The 20788-nt window shown below is 43.6% G+C and overlaps 1 protein-coding gene across 1 annotated transcript in view; it reads right to left on the bottom strand.

Annotated features, from left to right (window-relative positions):
* Positions 1–20468, bottom strand: part of LOC128694339 (uncharacterized) — a 28602-nt gene extending 8134 nt beyond the window's left edge. The window contains exons 1-10 of the mRNA XM_053784433.2: positions 20364–20468; positions 17419–17572; positions 12092–12216; positions 10857–10923; positions 10361–10494; positions 9401–9472; positions 8984–9118; positions 8748–8808; positions 7043–7188; positions 6555–6680 (exon numbers count right to left, since the gene is read on the bottom strand). Coding sequence (XP_053640408.1) covers positions 6555–6680; positions 7043–7188; positions 8748–8808; positions 8984–9118; positions 9401–9472; positions 10361–10494; positions 10857–10923; positions 12092–12216; positions 17419–17491 — 939 coding nt within the window. The 5' untranslated portion in view covers positions 17492–17572; positions 20364–20468. The remainder of the gene's footprint in view (positions 1–6554; positions 6681–7042; positions 7189–8747; positions 8809–8983; positions 9119–9400; positions 9473–10360; positions 10495–10856; positions 10924–12091; positions 12217–17418; positions 17573–20363) is intronic.
* Between the last annotated feature and the right edge of the window lie 320 nt (positions 20469–20788).

Raw genomic sequence — 20788 nt, 5'->3', positions numbered from 1 at the left:
ATGTCGGATATAAGGATGAGGAACAAGATGGGAGCGAGTACTGTGCCTTGTGGAACAGAGCTTTTCACCGTAGCTGCCTCGGACTTTACTCTGTTGACGACTACTCTCTGTGTTCTGTTAGTGAGGAAATTATAGATCCATCGACCGACTTTTCCTGTTATTCCTTTAGCACGCATTTTGTGCGCTATTACGCCATGGTCACACTTGTCGAAGGCTTTTGCAAAGTCTGTATATATTACATCTGCATTCTTTTTGTCTTCTAGTGCATTTAGGACCTTGTCGTAGTGGTCCAATAGTTGAGACAGACAGGAGCGACCTGTTCTAAACCCATGTTGCCCTGGGTTGTGTAACTGATGGGTTTCTAGATGCGTGGTGATCTTGCTTCTTAGGACCCTTTCAAAGATTTTTATGATATGGGATGTTAGTGCTATTGGTCTGTAGTTCTTTGCTGTTGCTTTACTGCCCCCTTTGTGGAGTGGGGCTATGTCTGTTGTTTTTAGTAACTGTCAGGTATTCTCTGATCCATTGCAGTGCCTTTCCTGTTATGTGTGCCTGATCCTCTAGCTTTTGCAGTAACCTCTTGTGAGGAACTGTGTCGAAGGCCTTCTTGCAGTCCAAAAATATGCAATCGATCCACCCCTCTCTCTCTTGTCTTACTTCTGTCACCTTGTCATAAAACTCTAGTAGGTTTGTGACACAGGATTTTCCTTCCCTGAAACCGTGCTGGTTGTCAATTATACACTTGTTTCTTTCCAGGTGCTCCACCACTCTCCTCCTGATGATCTCCATGACCTTGCATACTATACACGTTAGTGATACAGGTCTGTAGTTTAGTGCCTCATGTCTGTCTCCCTTTTTTAAAAATTGGGACTACATTTGCCATTTTCCATACCTCAGGGAGTTGCCCAGTTTCAAATGATGTGTTGAAGATCTTTGTTAATGGCTCACACAATATCTCTGCTCCTTCTTTAAGGACCCATGGAGAGATGTTGTCTGGTCCCACCGCCTTTGAGGTGTCAAGTTAGCATAGCAGCTTCTTCACCTCCTCCTTGGTTATATGTACCTCATCCAGCACTTGCTGGTGTGCCCCCCTGTTCTGATTTCCTGGAGTCCTACTGGTTTCCACTGTAAATACCTCTTTAAATCTTGTGTTGAGCTCCTGACATACCTATCGGTCGTTTCTTGTGAATTCCCCATCACCCTTCCTCAGTCTGATTACCTGGTCCTTGACTGTTGTTTTCCTCCTGATGTGGCTGTACAACAGCTTCGGGTCAGTCTTTACTTTTGATGCTATGTCATTTTCATATTGTCTCTGAGCCTCCCTTCTTATCTGTGCATATTCGTTTCTGGCTCTTCGGCTAATCTCTTTATTTTCCTGAGTTCTCTGTCTTCTGTACCTTTTCCATTCTCTAGTACACCTAGTTTTTGCCTCCCTACACCTTTGGGTGAACCAAGGACTCGTTCTGTTCTTCCCATTATTTCTGTTTCCCTTGGGAACAAACCTCTCCTCTGCCTCCTTGCATTTTGTTGCCACATAGTCCATCATTTCTTGTACTGGTTTTCCTGTCAGTTCCCTCTCCCACTGAATGTCTTGAAGGAAGTTCCTCATGCCTGAGTAGTTTCCCCTTTTGTAGTTTGGTTTTTCCCAGCCTATTCCTGCTACTCTCTCCACTTGGAGCTCAACTATGTAGTCGAAGCACAGAACCACATGATCACTAGCTCCCAGGGGCCTTTCATACATGATACCCTCGATGTCCGAACTACTCAAGGTGAATACAAGGTCCAGTCTTGCTAGTTCATCCTCTCCTCTCTCTCTGGTAGTGTCTCTAACATGTTGATGCATGAGGTTTTCCAGTACCACATCCATCATCTTGGCTCTCCATGTTTCGGGACCCCCATGGGGCTCCAGGTTTTCCCAGTCAATCTCTTTGTGATTGAAATCACCCATAACTAGTAACTTTGCTCCCTCCATGTGTGCTCTCCTGGCCACCTCGGCTAGTGTGTCGATCATTGCTCTGTTGCTCTCATCATATTCTTCTCTTGGCCTCCTGCAGTTCTGTGGTGGGTTGTACATTACTGCAATTATCAGCTTATGTCCCTCAGACTGGATTGTTCCTACTAAGTAGTCCCTTTCGCCCGTGCCATCCATTCCTTCAATTTTCTCAAAATCCCACTGGTTTTTAATGAACAGTGCAACTCCTCCTCCCCCTGTCTTTCCTGAGGATTTGATATCCGGATGGAAAGATTGAATCTGTTATTATTCTGGTGAGTTTTGTTTCTGTGAGTGCTATTATGTCTGGGGATGTCTCCTTGATTCTTTCGTGCCACTCCTCATACTTGTTTGTTATTCCATCTGCATTTGTATACCACACCTTCAACTTCTTTTCTAAGACTGTGGTCTGGGAGGTGTATTGGGGTTGGGGAAGTGGGGGACCTGGTAAGGAACTATGGGTTGTTGCTGTGGGGGTGGAGTTTGTAATGTAGTGGGTGGGGGCATTGGATGTGGCATGGGTGTTTTGATTTAGAGTGTTTGGTTGCACTGGGGTTGACCTGGTTGGGAGGCTTCAATAGGAAGTTGTGTGTGTGTGTGTGTGTGTGTGTGTGAAAAGATAAGATTTTGTTCGTATTTCTAACCCCGGAGGGTTAGCCACCCTGGATAACTCAAGAAAGTCAGTGAGTTATAGAGGGACTGTCTGTCTTGCTTCCACTGAGGTCCTTAAGTCTTGTCCCCCAGGATACGACCCACACCAGTCGACTAAAACTCAGGTACCTCCTTACTTGCTAGGTGAACGGGACAGGTGTAAACACGCCCAATGGTTCTACCCTTTCCGGGGATCGAACCATGGACAGTGTGTGAGGCGAGAGTGTTGCCCACCAGTCCAAAGGACACTGTGTATGTGTACTCACTTATTTGTGGTTGCAGGGGTCGAGTCACAGCTGGCACCGCCTCTTCCCTGGTCGCTACTAGGTCCACTCTATGCCTGCTCCATGAGCTTTATCGTATCTCTTAAAGTTACAATGTATGGATCTTGCTATTTTATATGTCGTTAACATGACCCCCTATCTCTCCTGTCCTCCAGTGTGGTGTAGTCACCTAATTGTAGTTGTAGGGGTTGACTCATATTATTATAATCAAAAAGAAGCGCTAAGCCACAAGGGCTATACAGCGCTGCGGGTTGACTCATAGCTCCTGGCCCCGGTGTATGTGTATGTGTGTGATGTGACAGTCACAATACAGTTTACCTGGAGTTTACCTGGAGAGAGTTCCGGGGGTCAACGCCCCCGCGGCCCAGTCTGTGACCAGGCCTCCTGGTGGATCAGAGCCTGATCAACCAGGCTGTTGCTGCTGGCTGCACGCAAACCAACGTACGAGCCACAGCCCGGCTGGTCAGGAACCGACTTTAGGTGCTTGTCCAGTGCCAGCTTGAAGACTGCCAGGGGTCTGTTGGTAATCCCCCCTTATGTATGCTGGGAGGCAGTTGAACAGTCTCGGGCCCCTGACACTTATTGTATGGTCTCTTAACGTGCTAGTGACACCCCTGCTTTTCATTGGGGGGATGTTGCATCGTCTGCCAAGTCTTTTGCTTTCGTAGTGAGTGATTTTCGTGTGCAAGTTCGGTACTAGTCCCTCTAGGATTTTCCAGGTGTATATAATCATGTATCTCTCCCGCCTGCGTTCCAGGGAATACAGGTTTAGGAACCTCAAGCGCTCCCAGTAATTGAGGTGTTTTATCTCCGTTATGCGCGCTGTGAAGGTTCTCTGTACATTTTCTAGGTCAGCAATTTCACCTGCCTTGAAAGATGCTGTTGTGTGCAGCAATATTCCAGCCTAGATAGAACAAGTGACCTGAAGAGTGTCATCATGGGCTTGGCCTCCCTAGTTTTGAAGGTTCTCATTATCCATCCTGTTATTTTTCTAGCAGATGCGATTGATACAATGTTATGGTCCTTGAAGGTGAGATCCTCCGACATGATCACTCCCAGGTCTTTGACGTTGGTGTTTCGCTCTATTTTGTGGCCAGAATTTGTTTTGTACTCTGATGAAGATTTAATTTCCTCGTGTTTACCATATCTGAGTAATTGAAATTTCTCATCGTTGAACTTCATATTGTTTTCTGCAGCCCACTGAAAGATTTGGTTGATGTCCGCCTGGAGCCTTGCAGTGTCTGCAATGGAAGACACTGTCATGCAGATTCGGGTGTCATCTGCAAAGGAAGACACGGTGCTGTGGCTGACATCCTTGTCTATGTCGGATATGAGGATGAGGAACAAGATGGGAGCGAGTACTGTGCCTTGTGGAACAGAGCTTTTCACCGAAGCTGCCTCGGACTTTACTCTGTTGACGACTACTCTCTGTGTTCTGTTAGTGAGGAAATTATAGATCCATCGACCGACTTTTCCTGTTATTCCTATAGCACGCATTTTGTGCGCTATTACGCCATGGTCACACTTGTCGAAGGCTTTTGCAAAGTCTGTATATATTACATCTGCATTCTTTTTGTCTTCTAGTGCATTTAGGACCTTGTCGTAGTGATCCAATAGTTGAGACAGACAGGAGCGACCTGTTCTAAACTCATGTTGCCCTGGGTTGTGTAACTGATGGGTTTCTAGATGGGTGGTGATCTTGCTTCTTAGGACCCTTTCAAAGATTTTTATGATATGGGATGTTAGTGCTATTGGTCTGTAGTTCTTTGCTGTTGCTTTACTGCCCCCTTTGTGGAGTGGGGCTATGTCTGTTGTTTTCAGTAACTGTGGGACGACCCCCGTGTCCATGCTCCCTCTCCATAGGAAGGAAAAGGCTCGTGATAGGGGCTTCTTGCAGTTCTTGATGAACACGGAGTTCCATGAGTTTGGCCCTGGGGCAGAGTGCATGGGCATGTCATTTATCGCCTGTTCGAAGTCATTTGGCGTCAGGATAACATCGGATAGGCTTGTGTTAATCAGATTTTGTGGCTCTCTCATAAAAAATCATTTTGATCTTCGACTCTCAGTCTGGTTAGCGGCTTGCTAAAAACTGAGTCATATTGGGACTTGAGTAGCTCACTCATTTCCTTGCTGTCATCTGTGTAGGACCCATCTTGTTTAAGTAGGGGCCCAATACTGGACGTTGTTCTCGACTTTGATTTGGCATAGGAGAAGAAATACTTTGGGTTTCTTTCGATTTCATTTATGGCTTTTAGTTCTTCCCGCGATTCCTGACTCCTATAAGATTCCTTTAGCTTAAGTTCGATGCTTGCTATTTCTCTGACCAGTGTCTCCCTACACATTTCAGATATATTGACCTCTTTTAGCCGCTCTGTTATTCTTTTCCGTCGCCTGTAAAGGGAGCGCCTGTCTCTTTCTATTTTACATCTACTCCTCCTTTTTCTATGAGGAATAAGCCTTGTGCATACATCGAGTGCCACCAAGTTAATCTGTTCTAGGCATAAGTTGGGGGTCTGTGTTGCTTAGTATATCTTCCCAGCTTATATCGGTTAGGACTTGGTTTACTTGGTCCCACTTTATGTTTTTGTTATTGAAGTTGAATTTGGCGAATGCTCCCTTGTGACTAGTCTCATTATGTCGGTCTGGGGCTCCACGCATACATGTCTGAACCTCAATTATGTTGTGATCTGAGTATATTGTTTTTGATATGGTGACATTTCTTATCAGATCATCATTGTTAGTGAAGATGAGGTCTAGTGTATTCTCCAGTCTAGTAGGCTCTATTATTTGCTGGTTTAAATTGAATTTTGTGCAGAGATTTAAAAGCTCGTGTGAGTGTGAGTTTTCATCAGAGCTGCCTCCTGGTGTTATTACTGCAACACTATTATTTGCTATATTCCTCCATTTTAGGTGCCTTAAGTTGAAATCCCCCAGGAGCAAGATGTTGGGTGCAGGAGCTGGAAGATTTTCCAGACAGTGGTCAATTTTTAACAGCTGTTCCTGGAATTGCTGGGATGTTGCATCCGGAGGCTTGTAGACTACCACAATGACTAGGTTTTGGTTCTCGACCTTTACTGCTAAAACTTCCACTACATCATTTGAGGCATTAAGCAGTTCTGTGCAAACAAGTGACTCTGCAATGTACAGGCCAACTCCCTCCCCTTTTGCCTGTTCACTGTCACATCTGTACAGTGGGAACAAATTATATATGTTTTCCTTGTATTCCATCACAGGATTGATTCCATACATCAAGTGAAGAAGTCTGGCAGCCAGAGCTTGGAAACTTTGTATTGGCAGCCTGAGCTGGGAGACTTCAGTAGTATCAGTCTGAGATGAGACTCCAGTAGGACCATGAGGATATCGTCAAGTATTCCATTCAAGGTTCAGCAGGTAGGGCTGTTTCAGGGGCATCGTTGCAGTAGAGCTGGAGTTACTGTCACCTAGGAATTATCATCTCAGCATGACCCAGCCCAGAGACAAGAATGGTGCTGTCTTGTTTTCTAACAGCAAGACAGCATCATTATAACTAAATGCATATAGATACAATGGACACTCTGAGTGCACTCATCCACACTCACCTTGATGTACTCAGCCACACTCAACTCAGTGATGTACTCATCCACACTCACCTCAGGGATGTCCTCCCAGCCTGAGAAGTTAGCTATGAAGTCCCTCAGGGCCACAGGTTTGATCCCATTTTCTTTGCTGTACCACCCCAGCTGCTCGCCAGCACACAGCTGAACACCAGCCACCATCTGAAACACTACAATGGTACAGGAAGACGCTACAGTGGTACAGTGAGCCGGTATAGCGATATGGAAACGGTACACTGGTAGGGAGACGGGTAGTGGTATAGGGGGGGACAGCTATGTAGGGAGACCTACAATTGTACATAGGAATGGGACTATGGTTGAACACGGGAATGAGGTTATATAGTACACACAATGGGAGATTTAAAAAAATATCAATATTATTTCATAACTACTCTCATGTTTTCTCCTAAGATGTACACATTAAGAGACGGAGGATCAAGCCTCCAGAACCCCTTAAAAAAAAAAAAAAAAAAAAAAAAAGCCTCCAGAAGTTCCCGAGTAATCCGGCCGGGTCCAGCGCTTACATTTTGTTTGGTGAAGCTAGTGAGGGCGTTGGGGGTGGTTGTTGTTATGGTGGAGGTGGGGGTGGATGCGGTGGTGGTAGTGGTGGAGGTGTATGCTGGGGTGGTGGTGGCATCAGACTCCTGGGGTGAGCCTCCCATACTGTCTCCTGGGGAAGTTACCAACATAGTGAATTATCCTGAAACATTTTAGCTGTGCTCCCTTCTATAACACTGACAACATTAAAAAGAAGAAATAGTTATAATTATGACCATAATTTTTAAAGGGGGTATAACGGTAAGCCAGCTGAAGACCTTTGTTATATGACCAAAAGCTCCAGCTGCGGGTCACACATGACTAAAGATCCGCGCCAGGAAACACTTGTCCTGTTTCCTGACAAATCTTACCACCTAACGACACTATTATTGATGTTACAACTTGCAGCTTTGACACGTTGGCCTGGGAGGTGTCGTGGACAAGGACAACAGGTAACCCAATACACAAAATAATGATCGAGTTGTCTTAAGCATTTGAAATCAGCAGCGTGCGAATAGATGTGTGATCACTGAATACATCCAGGAGTGTGAAGAACTGTTGCTATATTCTAGTCAAACACCGACTGTAGTAGTAGTGGATACATGATCAAAAAAAACGAGTAAACAATTGTTGCATTGTGTGAGATACCAGATCTATGGTGAAAAACGAGTACACTGTTGCTGCGTTGTCCGAGATACCGGATCCATACTCAAAAACGATTTCCGGTTCTGTGATGGCAAATAGAGGTTTACAGATGACCGAGTACGCGCGCACCCATAAAAAAATATAATAATAATAATAATAATAATAATAATAATAATAATAATCTGTATTTCTACAAATGTACAGCTTCTATATAGAAAGTCCCTTGTTATGCAGAGCATTTCGGGCAAATTAGGTCAATTTTGTCCCCAGGATGCATCCCACACCAGTCGACTAACACCCAGGTACCTATTTAACTGTTAGGAAGCACGCCCTAATGTTTCCACCTGTACCGGGGAACAAACCACGTACCTCAGTGTGTTAGTTGAGTGCGCGAGCAATAGAGCTACGGGACACCAATCAATCCTGTCGATGTCAATTTATTTATTTATTTATTTATTATTATTTGGACATGATACATAGATACATAGTCGTACAAAAGAAATACAGTGGTTGAGTGTACATGCCAAAAGCCCCTTGTATGCAAGGTTATAAATTTTCTGACACACGTGTCGTCCAGGACCCATCATGTACCACTGTAATCTTTTAACTACCGCCCGCAGGATGGATTTGTGGTGTGTAACAGACATTAAACTATTACCTGCCAGTCGTCTTCTTCTCCATTCCTAACCCAGGTTAGTAATCATTAATGGACCTTTTAACAGTCATGAGCCCGTAAGGTGCCCATGGTTTTTAATGCCTATCCGACCCTCATCAACATGATTCTATACCTTCGTGTGTGAAGTCAAGCCATACCATTTTTTGTTGTTGTCGAGTAACTGAATAAGTAAATACGGTTTTTTTAATGTTAAGAAACATTCACATTAGACACTGTCTCCTTGTTTCTCTCTACTTTTCTGCATTCCCACACTTCCACTGGCTGCAACACTTACCACATGCTGCAACACCTTCCACCTGCAACACCACATGCTGCGACACCTACCACCTGCAACACCACATGCTGCGACACCTACCACCTGCAACACTTACCACATGCTGCAACAGCGTTCACACCCAGGGTGTTAGCGCAGGCGCTACAAGCTCCTGCATACTAGAGAACAAAAAACAAAGTTACAATTAAACAGGAAAATAAATCAAATTATAATTATTATGATATTTCAGTTTTGTATAGTCGATCATATTATATGACTTACACACACACACACACACACACACACACACACACACACACACACACACACACACATACATACATACATACATACCTGCGGGGCCACAACAACAGCACTACACGCAGACATGGCTCCATCACCCTGGATCCAGAGCTTGGCCAGTGAGAGCCTGGTGTCACAGAAGTCGGCTGCCTCCTTCCGTACACACTCCATGAGCTCGATCAAGTGCTGTAAGCGGCAGGTGGCATCAGTAAGATTATAACTATTTAGCAACCCTGCCCATTCCCATGACATTATTTATACCATTTCCTCTTTCAGTTTTAATTATTTCTTTATTTTATTTCTTCAAATTTATAATTGGTTTAACCTATTCATTCATAGTATTGCCGCACTCAATAATCTGGTCACAATTAATCCTCCTTTTCTCAGATTATAAAACGTTATGCTAATAATTGTCTGACATAATCATTGTGGCGGGTGTTGACCTAAGCTGACCTGTGTTGACCTCACCTGGGTAGCGTTGACGTCTGATGGGTTGTTCACCACACAGGAGGTCATCACTGCTCGGAGGTACAGAACTTTCTGTAAGTGAGGAACACACTAAGAACAGGAGTCAAGGAACACTGCAGTAGCCTATTGCCTAAGCTACGCATACCTGTCAGTATGTAGGCATATTGCCTAAGCTACGTATACCTGTCAGTATGTAGGCATATTGCCTAAGCTACGTATACCTGTCAGTATGTAGGCATATTGCCTAAGCTACGTATACCTGTCAGTATGTAGGCATATTGCCTAAGCTACGTATGCTTGTTTGTATGTAGGCATATTGCCTAAGCTACGTATACCTGTCAGTATGTAGGCATATTGCCTAAGCTACGTATGCTTGTTTGTATGTAGGCTTACTGCCTGTGTTACTTATGCCTGTCTTTATGAAAGCTTATTGCCTAGGCTACGTATGCCTGTATTTCAATCTTTGTTACATAATTACATAACAGCTTGTATTTATATTATTAGTTATTTATGCTTAATAATGTTATCATTATTATTTTACTGGTGTAATTATTTAAAAAAGCTAGTAGTTGTTGTAGCAGTAAATACCTGGCCACAAGTGTAAACACCTGGCCACATATGTAAATACCTTGTAATCATCCTGAGGCCATCTCCATCAATGGTGGAGACCTTGTGCTCATGTAGGTAATTTACATTAATGGTGGAGATCTTGTACTCACCCCTAGGTTGTTTTCAAGAGATCTTGTACTTACCCCTAGGTTTTCTCCATCAATGGCAGAGATCTTGTGCTCACCCATAGGTTATCTCCATCAATGGTGGAGACCTGGTGCTCAACCCAGGTCATCTCCATCAATGGTGAATACCTTGCACTCACTCCAGGTAATTATCTGTATTTAATGGTGGAGGCCTTGTATTCTCCCCAAAGATCATCTTCATCAATGGTGGAGACCTTATACTCACCCCGAGGTCATCTCCATCAATGGTGGAGATCAAGTCAAGGAGTTTTGCTGTGTCCAGAGCTCCTCCCTCTAGGCTGAGTTCCAGACGCTCCACCACACACTCCACAACCTGCTCTCTCAAGGCTTCCTCCACACCTGTGTGTGTGTGTGTAAGAGACATACTTTGTCAATATCATTTATATTACTTATAATTAGATTTTGAGTAGTGGTCGGCCGTCACACTCCACTGTGACATGGCCCGACGCTTTACACTTATGCTCTGCCTCAGAGAGAATTTTCTCTCCACTCTCTGTTGCTAGTTTTGCAACACTGCATAGCTCCTGACGACGCACGAGAGTGCGAAAGATCTTGAGCATAAGAATTCCATCCCCACGAGGCTTGTTCTGCATTGTTAAAATCACCTGTCTGCAACTGTATTGCATTAGATTTTTTTTTTTAATTATTTTACCAGTGCTTGATTCCTAACAAATGAGAATATGTATAATATATTTACATACCTAGAGTAGCAAGGCTGAGAGAGTCCATTTTCTGTGCATGATGAGGATCAGTCATTTTTTGTTTTACCTAAAAAAGAATATGTATTATTATTATAACCAGTAAATTATCCGGCGTGATGTTAATTAAGAGGCGCTTTAGTTAGTGTTCCTCTAACCTTGTAAATTGTCATGCAAATCAAAATAGCCTCACAGTGTCATGTTCTAAAAACTGTTCATAATAAAACACATTACATAATTTGTAATACTATATAAAAAAAATGGTTAACTCCGTTTTGCGTGACTACAGATTTATATAGCACTGCAGGATTTTATTTATAACTCGAGAAATCGTGATAACACATTCTATGATTTACATGTTTGTTTTCTATATCTAACTTGAAGACTTATAACCCTAATTTTTAATTAAAGGGGTAGATCGGTAAGCCAGCAGAAGGCCTCAATCACATGATCAAAACCTCCAACCGCGGGTCATTACATGACTAAGACCCGCGTCAGGAAACACTTGTCCTGTTTCTTGACAGACCTTATCTAACCTATCTAACTTGTGACCTTTAATTTTTAAAGGGGGTATTTCTGTAAGCCAGAGGAAGGCCTCAGTCAGATAATCAAAGCTCCAATGGCGGGTCATCAGGCACGCACACACTGCTCGTGTCACACTTCTGAAACAGGATGGCAGTACCTCCCTGGGTGGTTGCTTGATAACAATCATGGGAAGTGCTATACCTGCACAGGTCATACATAGCCAGGGAAATTGAATGGGGGAAGGTGTTAGGAATAGGGGTGGGTAATCAGGTTTGATCCCATTACGGGGAGGGTAGCTCCAGTTCCTTGGTATAAGAGCCCTTCGCTGGTATCAAAGATTTCCCCCTTGCAGGGTGAGAAATATGTCTGGATTTATTTTAGAAAGCAGTGTGGCACAGTGCATGGTGCATGAGGAGGCTGGAGACATTGTTCATTAAGAAAGTAAGTTTATAGAAGTACAGGCTCACATAAGTACAATTATGATACATAGTAACAATTGTATAAATTACCTAGCATAACCCAAAAAAGTCAAAGTGGAATATTTCCAGTGGGGTCCTTGTATTTCCATTACCTCAATAACCTGTTTAGCTCCCAGAACTTTGTGGCCCAGTCCCTGGACCCGTTATGTGACTCTGTAACCTTTTGACTACCGCCCACATCATGTGGATGTGGTGCATAATAAAGATATTAAACTATTAACTGGAGAAACTGACCTGGGTAGCGCAGTGTTTGAAGGCTGTGCGCACCTCAATGGAAGGTTTGGGTGTTGTCAGACACCGAGGTAGAACCTCCCGTAGCAGCTGGCGACCTCCATGCATGGACCGGGACACTCCACACCCTAATGTGGCCCAGGAATGAGCAGGAATATATCGTCAATAAAATGAATAAAAGTTTTACGGAAAATGGGGAAAGAGCCTTGTGTCTAGACAGTCTTAAAGTGGATAAATAAGACACACGCGTAGCAGTTAGATATGTTTATCTCCGAAATGTTTCGCCTACACGGTAATCTAATGTGTAGACGAAACGTTTCTGAAATAAAGATACTAACACATTACCTTACTCATCTACTGGTCGGCATTATATACCATTATTTAGAGTGCACTATACGGGCGTCAGGTATTTTGCACCTACCATTTTCTCTCATTAGTGCTTATGAAGTATGAACTTAACCTAACTAAATATTCTAGTTTATTTCCAATAATCACCTTTGTTAGTGACAAGAGGACATTATTACAGAGTAAATATTTAACCCAGCCTCCTGCGGGCGAAATGTTTTCCAATAGAGGTTTATTCTGTCCTCTTGCCAATATATTTGCAGATAAATCCAGTCATTGCGATGCATCCTAGTTATTATTGGTCATAACATCACTAGATTAACATTGGTCATTACATCACTAAATTAATATTGATCACTACATTACTAGGTTAGTATTAGTAACTATATTGCACCACCCATCTAGAAACCCATCAGTTACACAACCCAGGGCAACATGGGTTTAGAACAGGTCGCTCCTGTCTGTCTCAACTATTGGATCACTACGACAAGGTCCTAAATGCACTAGAAGATAAAAAGAATGCAGATGTAATATATACAGACTTTGCAAAAGCCTTCGACAAGTGTGACCATGGCGCAATAGCGCACAAAATGCGTGCTAAAGGAATAACAGGAAAAGTCGGTCGATGGATCTATAATTTCTTCACTAACAGAACACAGAGAGTAGTCGTCAACAGAGTAAAGTCCGAGGCAGCTACGGTGAAAAGCTCTGTTCCACAAGGCACAGTACTCGCTCCCATCTTGTTCCTCATCCTCATATCCGACATAGACAAGGATGTCAGCCACATCACCGTGTCTTCCTTTGCAGATGACACCCGAATCTGCATGACAGTGTCTTTCATTGCAGACACTGCAAGGCTCCAGGCGGACATCAACCAAATCTTTCAGTGGGCTGCAGAAAACAATATGAAGTTCAACGATGAGAAATTTCAATTACTCAGATATGGTAAACACGAGGAAATTAAATCTTTATCAGAGTACAAAACAAATTCTGGCCACAAAATAGAGCGAAACACCAACGTCAAAGACCTGGGAGTGATCATGTCGGAGGATCTCACCTTCAAGGACCATAACATTGTATCAATCGCATCTGCTAGAAAAATAACAGGATGGATAATGAGAACCTTCAAAACTAGGGAGGCCAAGCCCATGATGACACTCTTCAGGTCACTTGTTCTATCTAGGCTGGAATATTGCTGCACACTAACAGCATCTTTCAAGGCAGGTGAAATTGCTGACCTAGAAAATGTACAGAGAACCTTCACGGCGCGCATAACGGAGATAAAACACCTCAATTACTGGGAGCGCTTGAGGTTCCTAAACCTGTATTCCCTGGAACGCAGGCGGGAGAAATACATGATTATATACACCTGGAAAATCCTAGAGGGGCTAGTACCGAACTTGCACACGAAAATCACTCACTACGAAAGCAAAAGACTTGGCAGACGATGCAACATCCCCCCAATGAAAAGCAGGGGTGTCACTAGCACGTTAAGAGACCATACAATAAGTGTCAGGGGCCCGAGACTGTTCAACTGCCTCCCAGCATACATAAGGGGGATTACCAACAGACCCTGGCAGTCTTCAAGCTAGCACTGGACAAGCACCTAAAGTCGGTTCCTGACCAGCCGGGCTGTGGCTCGTACGTTGGTTTGCGTGCAGCTAGCAGCAACAGCCTGGTTGATCAGGCTCTGATCCACCAGGAGGCCTGGTCACAGACCGGGCCGCGGGGGCGTTGACCCCCGGAACTCTCTCCAGGTAAACTGTATTGTGTGACTGTCATATCACACACATACACATACACCGGGGCCAGGAGCTATGAGTCAACCCGCAGCGCTGTATAGCCCTTGTGGCTTAGCGCTTCTTTTTGATTATAATAATATGAGTCAACCCCTACAACTACAATTAGGTGAGTACACCACACTGAAGGACAGGAGGGATAGAGGGACATGATAACGACATATAAAATAGCAAGATCCATACATAGGAACTTTAAGAGATACGATAAAGCTCATGGAGCAGGCATAGAGTGGACCTAGTAGCGACCAGCGAAGAGGCGGTGCCAGCTGTGACTCGACCCCTGCAACCACAAATAAGTGAGTACACATACACAGTGTCCTGTGGACTGGTGGGCAACACTCTCGCCTCACACACTGTCCATGGTTCGATCCCCGGAAAGGGTAGAACCATTGGGCGTGTTTACACCTGTCCCGTTCACCTAGCAAGTAAGGAGGTACCTGAGTTTTAGTCGACTGGTGTGGGTCGTATCCTGGGGGACAAGACTTAAGGACCTCAGTGGAAACAAGACAGACAGTCCCTCGATAACGCACTGACTTTCTTGAGTTATCCAGGGTGGCTAACCCTCCGGGGTTAGAAATACGAACAAAATCTTATCTTTTCACACACACACACACACACACACACACACACACACACACACACACACACACACAACTTCCTATAGAAGCCTCCCAACCAGGTCAACCCCAGTGCAACCAAACACTCTAAATCAAAACACCCATGCCACATCCAATGCCCCCACCCACTACATTACAAACTCCACCCCCACAGCAACAACCCATAGTTTCTTAGCAGGTCTCCCACTTCCCCAACCCCAATGCACCTCCCAGACCACAGTCTTAGAAAAGAAGTTGAAGGTGTGGACCCCTGGCAGTCTTCAAGCTGGCACTGGACAAGCACCTAAAGTCGGTTCCTGACCAGCCGGGCTGTGGCTCGTAAGTTGGTTTGCGTGCAGCCAGCAGTAACAGCCTGGTTGATCAGGCTCTGATCCACCAGGAGGCCTGGTCACAGACCGGGCCGCGGGGGCGTTGACCCCCGGAACTCTCTCCAGGTAAACTCCAGGTAATATAGTGGGCTTTATCAAGTCACAAACGTTGTCAATAAAGGACCACATTATACTACATATGTGTTTGTATTTCTAGGGAAGTAGGGTGGATGCTTGCACACAAAGGGTGTTACCTAGACAGGAAGTGTCTAATTAGATTTTTTTTTGCTATTAGCCTAAAAACGTTGGATGAGTTGCTTGTGCGTGCACACCAGTCTGTATGTATGTATATTTGTGCATATATTTGTTACGTATATGTGTATTTGTATGTGTAATATAAATGGTTTAGAAAACCGACAAGTTGAAGAATTGGATTACTGTATTTAAATGACCAGAAACAAGCTATGGATAAATTATCATTACTACACACCAGGCTCTGGTGGCCTGGTGGTTAACGCTCTCGCTTCACACGGTGAGGGTCTGGGTTCGATTCCCAGCCAGAGTAGAAACATTGGACGTGTTTCTTTCCACCTGTTGTCTATGTTCCCCATCAGTAAAATGGGTACCTGGGTGTTAGTCGACTGGTGTTACCTGGAGGTTATTCCGGGGATCAACGCCCCCGCGGCCCGGTCCATGACCAGGCCTCCCGATGGATCAGGGCCTGATCAACTAGGCTGTTACTGCTGGCCGCACGCAGTCCGACGTACGAGCCACAGCCCGGCTGATCCGGCACTGACTTTAGGTATCTGTCCAGCTCTCTCTTGAAGGCAGCCAGGGGTTTATTGGCAATTCCCCTAATGCTTGATGGGAGGCTGTTGAACAGTTTTGGGCCCCGGACACTTATGGTGTTTTCTCTTAGTGTACCAATGGCGCCCCTACTTTTTATTGGCGGCATTTTGCATCGCCTGCCCAGTCTTTTACTTTCGTAGCGAGTGATTTCTGTGTGCAGATTTGGGACCATTCCTTCCAAGATTTTCCAAGTGTAGATTATGATATATCTCTCCCTCCTGCGTTCCAACGAGTACAAGTCAAGTGCTTCCAAGCGTTCCCAGTAGTTAAGGTGCTGGGTCGCATCCTGGGACACTGACCTAAGGAGGCCTGGTCACAGACCGGGCCGCGGGGGCGTTGACCCCCGGAACTCTCTCCAGAACTCCAGAAACTACTACATACATGAGGAAGCGGCAAACCCGTAATGGGCATCCAGTTCCTGGGGACTTGGAAATACTCATGTTTAATCCAAGGAAGGGAAAGCCAGCTCCAATTTCTTAGATCAAGAGCCCTTCACCAGCCACAAGACCCCACCAATTTGATAATATTTCCACCCTCAAGGAAGGTGGTTCCTTGACGCCGGTGAGGGGCTCTTGATCCAAAAAATTGAACCTGATCTTCCCAAGCACTGGACGACTCCATTGGGTTCAGTGCTTCCCCCGTAATAATATAATACTAATAAAATAATTAAAATAATAATAGTAATGTAAGTTACATTAATTTATATTCATATTGCAATTTTTATATGTTGTAATTTAATAGTTTTTGTTAATATTATGTATCAATGAACAATTCAAATCACAGGATATAGTTACCGAAAGATGTATTTCTGTCAGCGAATATACGCTGAGAGATTATTTTAATCCCTATTTTATAGATTAAAGTATTATTACAAGCCACGAAACGGAACAGGCGAGGTTTGGCAAGTGAGTCCTAAGATTTGTCTGGTGGTGATACGGTTAAAAGTGCAGGCTTAATGCCCCTCGTGTACTCTATTAAATGTCGCGTGTGGGGGGTTCGAAACATGGACGGTCAGTATAACAGTGATTCATGCAGGAGGTAGTGAATCACTAACGGTTGGTATGAGTCATTACTACTGACACTACTGGTAACTGATACTACTGAAATAAAGTCACAATAACGTACCTGGAACAAATGACTCAACACCCGCACTTACCATAATTTTTAAAGGAGTGGACAGGCAAGCCAGCGGAAGGCCTCGGTCAGATGACCAAAAGCTCCAGGTAATGTTAGGATGTTTCGATTCTTCTTGGATCATGTCGGCCGTTGTGACCTGACAATAGTCCAAGACGGACCGAAACATCCTCTTAACTTCCATTTCGTAAGTGTGAGTATTTCGTGATGTGTATCACTGTAGTAATTTATGTTATACTATAATCTTAAGAAAAAATCCAGATAAGCAATTTACAAACCCAAGTTATGAGGGTGAGCGTGAGACACGGTGATCAGAACTCCCACCAGCGTCATCACACTTAACATGGTCATCTTTACCACGCTCTTCACAATCACAGCGCTTAGGTCACTATGGGTCAGCCAGGGGATCAATATACGTCACTGTGGATTGACCTGAGGGCGAGATGGATCAAGATAGCTAACTACTAGGGTCAGACATAGGATCTTGCCTAGCTATCAAAACATTGGGGTCCAGTTCCTGGCCCCATTATCTGCCTCTGCAATCGTTTAACTACCATCCATAGGCTAGGTATGCGGGTGAATAATAGACAGAACTCTTTAATGAGTTTTGGACTGCCAGAGAAGCAATGGAAGACAAGAAGTGAATGAAGGAAACAAAAATAAGAGAGATTTATTAACAGCTACAGGATCAGATGCGTCAAAACACATGGCAGTTTTTTCAGAGGTGAGTTAGGTCAAGGTAGTTTGACCTGAGAGTATAAGAGTGATCTAGAGATGTATTTGAGGCACTCTAATGTTAGGTTAGTTTTATAGCTTTATTATGCACCTTATACCCATCTTGTGGGCAGTAATCACCCCCATACCTGTCCTGTGGGTGGTAGTCAAACAATTACAGAGGCACTTAATGGGTCCAGATACTAGGTCCAAATATTTTAATAGTGAACATCAAAATGGTATAAAATACCGACAGATTGCTAGGTAAGACACATATGCAACAGTTAGGTATCTTTATTTTGAAACGCTTCGCCTACACAGTAGGCTTCTTCAGTCGAGTACAGAAAAGTTGATAGAAGCAGAAGATACTTGAAGACGATGTAATCAGTCCATCACCCTTAAAGTTTTGAGGTGGTCAGTCCCTCAGTCTGGAGAAGAGCATTGTTCCGTTGTCTGAAACAATATTGTTTCAGACAACGGAACAATGCTCTTCTCCAGACTGAGGGACTGACCACCTCAAAACTTTAAGGGTGATGGACTGATTACATCGTCTTCAAGTATCTTCTGCTTCTATCAACTTTTCTGTACTCGACTGAAGAAGCCTACTGTGTAGGCGAAGCGTTTCAAAATAAAGATACCTAACTGTTGCATATGTGTCTTACCTATTTTAATAGTCATGAAACTTAGTGTTAGTGAACTACTTACAGATTTACGAATTGTTTCCAACAGTAATGAGTTGCTTACATATTCATGAATTCAGATACAAGAAACATTGCAATATAGTTAACATGTGGTTTTGAATTGTTTACATGTTTACTTACCCAATATTTACTAAGTTACTGTTGTATTTAGGAAATTTAGTAGTTACGATTTATTTACAATAAGCAACCAGGGTATTTTTCTAGAATTACTGGTAATATATAACTATGAAGTACTTTGATATTTCTTAAACATTTGCGACAGTAGCCTACACATTCATATTTTTTATCACATTCGAACACATAATGACGCAGTGTGTGACAATAGTTTCTCTGAAAAAGTATATATTAGTTCTTCATCAGCTGGTGGGGACTAAGTAGTTATAACTATGACCATAATTTTTAAAGGGGCGGACCGGTAAGCCAGAGGAAGGCTTCGGTCAGATGACCAAAAGCTCCAGCTGCAGGTCATCGTATGACTAAGACCAACGTCCGGAAATACTTGTCCTGTTTCTTGACAAACCTGACCTAACCTAGGTCACGGGGGCTACTGATTAAGTGGCAGCAAAGACTACAGTGGGTTAGCTAGATGTCAGTATAGGCCACTTTAAGTCGATTAATAGACAGTATAGACCACTGTGGTCAATTAATTAAGTGGCAGTACAGGCACAGTGGGTCGGCTAAGTCTATTATAGGCCGCGAAGTAGATCGACCAAGTAGCAGTACAGGCCAGGAAGGATCAACTAGGTGGCAGTGTAAGTAACAGTTTGTCGACTAAGTGGCAGTATAGTCTAGTGTGCGTCGATTAAATGACAGTACAGGCTATTAGGGGTCAATTAAATGACAGTACAGGCTATTAGGGGTCAATTAAATGACAGTACAGGCTATTAGAGGCCAATTAAATGACAGTACAGGCTATTAGAGGTCAATTAAATGACAGTACAGGCTATTAGGGGTCAATTAAATGACAGTACAGGCTATTATGAGTCAAATGACAGTACAGGCTATTAGGAGTCAATTAAATGACAGAACAGGTTATTAGAGGTCAATTAAATGACAGTACAGGCTATTAGGGGTCAATTAAATTACAGTACAGGCTATTAGGGGTCAATTAAATGACAGTACAGGCTATTAGGGATCAATTAAATGATAGTACAGGTCATCGTGGAAGACTAGGTGGCACAGTAGGTCTTGTTGATCGAGTGTCAGGATAGTCAACTGTTAATCGACTACGTAGGAGGATAATCCATTGTTGGTCGACTAGCCACTGTTAGTCTACTAAGCAGCCACTGTGTCGACTAACGGACAGAACAAGCCACTGTGTGTCGACTAAAGGACAGAACAAGCCACTCTGTGTCGACCAAAGGACAGAACAAGCCACTGTGTATCGACTAAAGGACAGAACAAGCCACTATGTGTCGACTAAAGGACAGAACAAGCCACTGTGTGTCGACTAAATGACAGAACAAGCCACTGTTGGTCGGCCAAATCACATTTAAAACACCGGCACTCATTATAGACGAAATTTCCATAACTCATACTGATATCAGAGTATTACATCCAGTAAGTTTATGAAAAAAAAGGTAAAAATAAAATTGAATAGATTAAATACTTTCAACATGACTAAATTACAGCAAAAGCTTAATACTTGCCTTAAGCAAATATGCTTTGGGAAAAACAAGGTACAATAAAAAAATGAATTTAAGTAATTTAAAAACTTTCCACGGTAAGGCTTAAAATACGATAAAAAGTACTGTATATCAACGTGTAAGGTATATATTGTACATAAAAAATGTGGCTCTGTCACTAACCTTGTTGGTAGATGTGTGTAAAGTTGAAGGCTAATAGTGTTCCAGCTCGTTTTATACCAGGGTTGTGGCTGGGCTGCCAGCTTGTCTTTTTATTCTGTGGCGCATTTTGTAATGGATGTCCTCTTTGTGTAATGTATGTGGCCCGGGTGTCACAGCATCACCACAAAATAACATACACGCAAAGTTTTGTGAGTTATTGAACTATTGTGTACCTACTGCCACCCATAGGGTTGTCTGTCGCATCAGTGTTCATTATAATATTCACGGGGAAGTGGTAAACCAATAGGGGTAAGGCATACAGTGTCAGGGGAATGGGAGGTAATCAAGTTTGTTCCAAGGGGAGGGGGTAACTTTAATACCTTGGCTCAAGAGTTCTTCACCTGGAAGGTGCCACTGTCCAGCACTCCTGAGTTGACCAGCTTCTC

Source organism: Cherax quadricarinatus, chromosome 43 (assembly GCF_038502225.1).
Source record: "Cherax quadricarinatus isolate ZL_2023a chromosome 43, ASM3850222v1, whole genome shotgun sequence".
NCBI classification, from domain to species: domain Eukaryota; kingdom Metazoa; phylum Arthropoda; class Malacostraca; order Decapoda; family Parastacidae; genus Cherax; species Cherax quadricarinatus.
This window is presented reverse-complemented; position numbering and strand designations above follow the sequence as displayed.